Source organism: Lepus europaeus, chromosome 10 (genome assembly GCF_033115175.1).
Source record: "Lepus europaeus isolate LE1 chromosome 10, mLepTim1.pri, whole genome shotgun sequence".
NCBI classification, from domain to species: Eukaryota; Metazoa; Chordata; class Mammalia; order Lagomorpha; family Leporidae; genus Lepus; species Lepus europaeus.
Window position 1 is genome coordinate 52,364,608 of NC_084836.1, and position 8,115 is coordinate 52,372,722.

The 8,115-nt window shown below is 44.2% G+C and overlaps 1 protein-coding gene across 1 annotated transcript in view; it reads left to right on the forward strand.

The window, feature by feature from the left end:
- CPM (carboxypeptidase M) overlaps positions 1–6,387 on the forward strand; it is an 85,953-nt gene extending 79,566 nt beyond the window's left edge. The window contains exons 8-9 of the mRNA XM_062203267.1: positions 3,592–3,740; positions 6,137–6,387. Coding sequence (XP_062059251.1) covers positions 3,592–3,740; positions 6,137–6,379 — 392 coding nt within the window. The 3' untranslated portion in view covers positions 6,380–6,387. The remainder of the gene's footprint in view (positions 1–3,591; positions 3,741–6,136) is intronic.
- The last annotated feature ends 1,728 nt before the right edge of the window (positions 6,388–8,115 follow it).

Consider the following 8,115-nt stretch of genomic DNA (forward strand, 5'->3'; position numbering starts at 1 on the left):
GAATATTTATCTGTTCCTCCTTGTAATCAGATGTGAACAAGATTAGAAATATATATAATTATATATAAGCACAGCAACCCTGCCCCCTTGTGGTTTACAATGTGATTTCAAAAAACTGATCTAGGGTGGTTATTTAATAGAAAGTTTCTCTCCCCATTAGTGCTCAATTAGGAGTCAAAGAATCTTTTTGTCTGTGGCTGCAGAGGGCAAACAGCCCTTTCTTGCTACTGCTCTGGCTTCGGGAACCCCCGGATCTGTCAGGCTGCTCTGCGTTTACCACTTGCCAGGATGTGTCTGGGTGGCTGAGGCTGACACATCTAGAAGTCTCTGCCCTGCCCTGTCTTGGAAGGAGAGGCCTGAGGTGGAGCCCAGGCTGTTTTACTGAGCAGGCCCTTGTCTGAAGCACAGGTCAGTCACTGGATATTGGGAGTAAGCCATCCACGTGCCTCAGACTGGCTTAAGGCTCCAGCAGGGTTGGAGCTCACTGCAGACTGCAAGCTAACCTCGGGCCTCTTGGTGCTATGTTCTTGTGCTTAGGGGGTTTACCAGGTTTGAGTGGGAGTGAGAGTGGCTGCAGACTGAAAGCCAAGCTCACAAAGGCAGGCAAAGCTCAACTGCAAGGGATTCAGATGCCCTGATTGTCACCAACGGAGAGCTAAGACATGGTGTTGCCTGCTGCTGCTCTGTCAGCCCTGGATTCCTTAAAGCAGCTCTGAACCTGAAGACCTCGGGAGCGAGCTGGGCCACACCTGGGGTGTGCTGAGCCCCAGGAGCACATGGGACGCAGATGTGGCTCAGCTAGCAGATCCAAAATGGGTGGCCACTGAGATCCTCAGATAGGAAAAGAGGCACAAACAAGCAGTCCCCCAAGTGTGGCCCAGCCGATGCAGAGCCCCAGTCCTGGCCCGGCCAGGTCTTCATTCCTGAAGTGAATCTATGTCTGGGGGAAGGAGAGCTTTACCTTTCTCCCCAGGGGCGGCTGCAGAATTTAAGTCTCGAGTTTTACACCTTCTCCTTTGTTTACTGGCTGAGCTTTGTTCACTTTTGTGTTCCCGGGTAGAATGGCGCTGGCTTTCTCCACATCTCTTAGGCTGAACAAAGATCATCAGGTCCATTCACCTGTGGCATACAGAAATAAGTCACATCTTCTGGTAAAACAATTCCTTCCCTCTAAGGAAAGGTTTGCTGGTGCATGGACCATGACAGCTGAAGAAAGCTTTCGTCTGGCTGGTGGGACGGCGTTTTCCCTTGAATAGAAATCCCATATTTAAGCGTGGTGTGTGTTTGCCCAGGAACAGTGATTCTGCTACCCCAGGCTTCTGAAAGTTAAAGAACGGTCTCCAGCTTTGGGTGAGGGTCATATGGAAATTCACTGAGAGGACAGTGAAGGTTAGTTTGGAGTGGGGATATTCTTAGATTTTTTTTATTTATTTGAAAGGGAGGGGCTGGTATTGCGGTATAGCGGGTAAAGCTGCCGCCTGCAGTGCAGGCATCCCATAGGGGCACCGGTTCGAGACCCAGCTGCTCCACTTCCCATCCAGCTCTCTGCTATGGCCTGGGAAAGCAGAAGATGGCCCAAGACCTTGGGCCCCTGCACCTGTGTGGGAGACCTAGTAGAAGCTCCTAACTTTGGCACAGCTCCAGCCATTTTGTGGCCAATTGGGGAGTGAACCAGCAGATGGAAGACTTGTCTCTCTGCCTCTCCTTCTCTGTTTAACTCTGGCTTTCAAGAAAATAAATAAATCTTAAAAAAAAAAAAAAAAAAGGTGTGGGGGGGTAGATAGAAAAGAGACCTTAGATCTGCTGGTTTACTCCCCAAAGGCTGAAGCCCACAACAACTGAGACTGGAAGGAAAGAGAGGGGAAGGCAAGGGATCCCAGTTGAGACCTTGCTGAGTTCTTGTCACAGCAAGCTATGCTGCTCGGCACATGCTGTGTTCACTGACTGCTGAAGCACCGCCCAAGGAGGACACAGGGGAAAAAGCTCCTCAGAGAACGGTGCCTCTGAGACCCCATGAAGGCAGGCGTAGGGTTCCCACGTTCCCACCAGTTTACAGTGGGCACTGCCCGAAGACTCAGAGGTGGTACTCCTGGTGAACAGTAGCAACACTATAAATGGAGCTTTACAGAATTTAAAAACAGCAAAAGAACAAACTACATGATAGGCTTACATGGTTGACTGGCACTGAAAAAGTGTGAGGGGGAACTAAAGAAGAGTAAAGATTTACATGGCAAAGAAAGTAAAAGGCAACTTGGGTCTGACAAATTTGCATAGGGATTCAGATAAATATTTTGCTGCTAAATACCAAACCTTCATTTTTTTTTTTTTCCATTTTAACCTTTGGAGGTGGAAACTACAGGTCTGCCTAGCATTCTTCTCTAACACGACATAACCGTTTCAGGACAGTTCAAGGTCTTCTCACTTGTGGCCTCTTTCTCATTTATGTCCTTCAGCTTAGGTGCCTTTGCCTTAAGATAACATGAGTCATCACTGTAGTGACCAAACTGGAATGTGAGACTTCGGTTTAAAATGAAGAGTTATAAAAAAGTCAAAATAGAAATGGCCTTCTAAAAATTCGCATGAGGAACAGGCAGGCACAGGCCTCTGCCCCGACTTGAGATGCCTGCATCCCACATGGGAGTGTCTGCTTTGAATTCTGGCTCCTCTACTTCCAATCCGGCTTCCTGCTAAGGCAGCAGGGGAGGGCTCAGGACTTGAGTCTCTGCCACCCACACGGGGGACCTGGACTCATTTTCAGGCTACTGGCTTCAAACTGGCCTGGCTGTTGCAGGGTGAACCAGCAGATAGGAGCCCACTTGCTCTTTCTGCCTTACAATAAAAGGAGAAAATTTTTCAATTTTCCTAAAATCTTGGGATGAGAAGGTATGGTGTGATGGGCTCAGTGTGGAATCTGGAGACCCTGGTGGGTTTACTCTTGTGGCTATGCCACTGTAGTCGTCAGGTTGAGTCATCCAGAGCCTTACTGATCTCGTCTATAAAATCATGACACTGACATCACCCACATCATAGAATTCTTGTGAAGAGTCAATGAAAAAATGCACATTAAGCACTTGGCATTGAGCCTAGGATATACAGAGTGCTCAGTAAGTGTTGCCTGCTGTTATTAGTAATAAGACACCACCTGTCAACTCCATCTTCAAGCAACCCCAAGATTGTAATTTTGCTTGGCATGTAGTTTACAAAACTATTGAGTTTCTTCCATAGATCAGTATCTTGTTGTAAACTAACATGACATTTCTATCGCGGCTGTTGTGGAATCCACCAATGGTATTATTGTGGAACCGTTTCATGATCAGGTAAACAACTTGGAAATCACAGGAAAGGATCCTCGACTGTCCTTTGTATACTCTCATTTTTATAATATGTGCTATAAATGGAATATTCAACAAATTTAAGCTATAAATCAAATTGTTAGCTTGACTGTAATTTGTTATATCAAAAATTCTTTCCCTTCTCTAATAGTTTTAAGAACTCCACAGTTAATAAGCTTTTTTCTTAAATGAGTTTTCTATCTATATGCCATAAACTATGGTATTTATGAATACATTTAACATTGTTTTTGTTTTGCAGGTATAAAGGGTCAAGTTTTTGATATCGATAGAAATCCATTACCTAATGTAATTGTGGAAGTCCAAGACCGAAAACATATCTGCCCATACAGAACCAACAAATTTGGAGAATATTATCTACTTCTCTTGCCTGGGTCCTATACAATAAATGTAAGTAATCAATTCTAGCTATTGTCATTAAAATATAATAGAACTCATAAGGAATCTAAAAATAAGCCTGGGGACAAGTGTTGTGGTGTAGTGGGCTAAGCTGCTGTTTAGCACACCCACATCCCATTCTGCAGTGCCAGTTTGAATCCCAGCTCCTTCTCTTCCAATCCAGGTTCCTACTGATGCATCCTGGGAGGCAGAAAATGATAGCTCAAGTATTGGGCCCCTGCCACCCACATGGGAAACCTGAAGAAAGTTCCTGGCTTTGGCTGGCTGGGCCCAGCCCTGGCTGTTGTAGGCATTTGGGAAGTGAACCAGCAGATGGAAAATCAATCTCTCTCTCCCTTCCTCTCAAGTAGATGAAAATAAATATTAAAAAGTAAAATAAAAACTCTGGAAAATAAAAAAGTCTCAGGACAGAAGGACAGCATCCAACCTGGAAATTGCAGGGGTTGGAGGAGTTAGGAATGATAGGAACAAACCAGGAAAATGCATGTTTTTCCCTAACTGGCAATCAACTTGTAAAACTGAAGCTAAGTCCTATTTCTTGTGATACCTTTAATGATAAAAAAAAAAGCCACCTTATTAATAAGAAGTATAATTAAATAGTGTAGCAAAAGTACTTGCAAGCTTCATGGAATATCATGAAACACAATCTCTACTGTTACAAAATGAATTGGCACAAGTTCCTTACAATTCACTGTGAGTGAAATCGGATCTATAGATTTTACCAGTATATTAAGCAAGTGATAAATATATTTTTGCAGCCCTTTTTGCAAATGATGCAAGTAAAATTTGTTTTTAATTCTCATATGACATATTTCGGAGTCATTTATTGTTCTAGGGGAAGGAGGCAAGGATTAATATAAGCCTGAGTAGGTGTACAAGAAGGAACTAAATGAATACCTTTTTTACAACTAAAAAAAACAGATTGTGCCTCTAATTTACTTTGAGAGGCAACGACAGATAGACAAAGGGACAGACAGAAAATGCTCCAATCCCATTGGTTCACTCCCCAAATGCCTGAGAAGTCGGGAACCAGGAACTCAGTGCAGGTCTCCCACATGGATGGCAGGGACCCAACTGCCTTCCTACATTGCTAGTTGGCTGGCGTCAGAAACCAAAGGCAGGTACAAACCCAGGGCACTCTGACCTGTTATCTCAACCACTGGGCAATAGCCTGCCCTGCCTCTTCCTCTTTGATGAGACTTTGTAAAAAATTCAAGATTCTTCTCCTTTTCTTAGTGGATCTGATGCCAACCATAACAGCGTCCTCTATAGAGCTGGTCTTGGGAGAAGACAGTCCTCTCTGCCATAGTGAAAACTGGCTTTGCATTTCATTCTCACAGTTGAGGGCATAATGAAAGGCCAGGGTTTAGTTAATGAGACTAAGATTGAGAGCCTCCCTGTGCCCTAGGATGCCCCTGTGGTGCTTAGCAGTGGGGCTCATCCACTACTCATCCTCCTTGCAGGAGTCCCTGCTCCTACTGAGAAGTATAGAGATCGAAAACTTCCACTTAATGACAATTTTGCCCCACAAGACTGTATTTTTCTCTTACCTATTGTGATATTTACATATAAAAAGGCAGAGGGTCCTCATGGTAAATCTCAATTATTTTATGTGATCCCATAAATAAGCTACCCTTTTATAAAATAAAGTCATGACTCATTTCCCACTAGTCTAGCAATGCACATTGGCTATCTAGGTTTTACTTAGTTCTAGGACAGATTGGAAGGGAAGACTCTGGAAGTTGAAACGAATGGCTAAAACACATACCACTTAGTGGTCATGTAGATGTTACAAAAGCACGTCTCTGGTCACAGCCTATAGTTAGTTTAGCATTTGTCTTTTTCCTGACCATTTCCTTCACCAGAAGCACACACTTAGCTAAGGTTTAGGGTTTAGAGTCCTATGAACAAAACCAGGTAACATCAAATCTTAAAGAAGCAGTAGACTTGTGCATACTTCAATCAGCTGCAAGGAAGCCGGAATAAATCAGGAAAGGAATGCTGCTCATAAGTAGTGGTGATGTCTGGTGAGGCTCTTAAGTACAGATGAGGGCCAAAGGGGAACAGTCAACTCTTTACTGTGTTGTTCCATCAACATGATGCTGGTGGAATCCAGCCACTGCTTTCTTCTCCTGACATCACCAGATAAGGTACCTGACTCTGCCTTGGTTTCATTTTGTAATTCTTGGCAATGGTATTAAGCACTCCGGTATACATTGCATTGGGTAACTCATTCAGCACGAGGACGGAATCTTGCTAGCACAGGAGGCCTGGCAGATTGTCACATGCATTGCACAAAGGCTGCCTTTTAGGGGTGGTATCAGTGTTTTCGGTGTTGGCACCACAAAACATCTGAAATCAGTCAGTTGTTTCTTGTTTCCTCTCAGATTACAGTCCCTGGGCATGAGCCATACCTCACAAAGGTGGTTATTCCAGAGAAATCCCAGAACTTCAGTGCGCTTAAAAAGGATTTTCAACTTTCATTCCGAGGGCAACTGGATTCTACCCAAGTATCAGATCCTTCATGCCCACTGATTCCTCTCTACAAAAATTTTCCAAGCCACTCAGCTGCAACAAAGCCTAGTTTGTTCCTATTTTTAATGACTCTTTTGCACATATTTTTCAAATAAAGTAAAATGTGAAACTCAACCCCCATCATCACCTGGAATCAGGAACGTCCACTTCAGGTTACTGCAACTCTAACTCCCTCTTGTGGGACCTCAGCTGGGTAAACGCCAGTCTTCCCGGAGAAGAGAAGTGGATGCTTCCAAATCCTGCGATAAGCAATAGGTGGTGATAATGGAAAGAAATGACTTGATCTCAATAATGAGTGAAAGACACCTGCCTATCAAGTATTTCCCATTCACACTTAATCATTAAGTCTTAGAAATTTGTAAGAAGTTAAACTTAAGACACAAAAATGATGTTCCTACAAGGGGAAAAATTTTTTTTGCCATGAGTGCCATACGTGAAGAGATACTAAGTGCCACATATTAGTACCATTAGTTCTCAGCAAAAAAAACGATCATAGGATTGGGAATATCTGCTTTTGCATATGTGTAAGAAAGTGGACAAACATGTCTCAGAGACCCAGGAAAAGGTGGCCCCAATGGAATGACAAGTTTGTGTCTACAGATCCTCAAAGCAACAGGTAAATAATGCTTCATCCCCGAGAGCCAGCGTCCACACATTCCTGCACCCAGACGCCAGTTAGGATGATGGCACCAAACGACCAACTCTAGCCTCTCTGCCTGAGCTTCAGACTCGCATCCAACTTGCCCACTGGACGTAGCCCCCTGGATATGACCCATAGGTGCCTTGGACCCATCATGTCAAACACTTAGCCAGGTTTTGCCGCTAGATCCTTTCTTCCTGCTATACGAGAAAGTTCACTGAAAATGGAATTGAAGGATAAATTTGGTGCCAAAGACTGGGATATCTATGAATAGTTTTAGCATAATAGGTGTTTTCGTGAACTTTTTGAAGATCCCCTCCGATTCTCTGTACCAGTACCACCACACTGGAAATCTAGGAGTCATCTTCAAAACTTCTTCTTCCCATATGTTCCATCACTCAGTAAAGACTGGGGTGAATTGTAAATACTAACTCTACCCTCTCTCCTCCCTGGCAATTAATATTGGCAAATTTAGGCCTCCCATCTCACCTGTACCACAGCAATAGCTGTATTGGTCTCCTGGTCCCAGCCTTGTCCTCTTGGGTCCATCCTCCACAGCACTGGGGGAGGGGAATACGTAAAACAGACCAACAGTCAGCTGCGTGTAGCTCCCAAACACACCACATGTGATATGTGCCCGCCTCTGGAGTGCCACTCTGATCACTATTTTCTTTCCCACTCTTCCACTAAAACTTGGTTCAAACTGAAACTCTCCTAGGAAGCCACTCCACTTCCTCCCAGGCAGTCTGGGGCTGGGGCCCTTCCTCTTTGTTCCCACAAATAAACCAGTTATCTCTGCTACTGGATTTACAACACTGTATTATGACCTTGTACTTCCATGTGTGTCTTGTCTAATAGAGTATGAGCTCTTTAAGGCTGGAGTCCATTTGAAAAACTCATTTTTGTATCCTCAGAGCCTTCCACACAGTAGGCAATGAATGAGTGAACAAAGTGTTCCAGCACCTGGCTACTCCGAGTCCCGTCCAGAAATTGTACAGGGCTTTGAGTCATTTTATGAAATTGGGTCTCAGGTGGCAATCACCAGCTCACTTTGTCAGTGTTTTCATGTATGCATCGAAAAAATTCCAGGATGGGTATTTAATGCAGCAGTTAAAACACCCATATCCCCTTATCAGAGTTCCTGGGTTCAAGCCCTAGCTCTTCTGCTGATGCCGACTTCCTGCTAACACA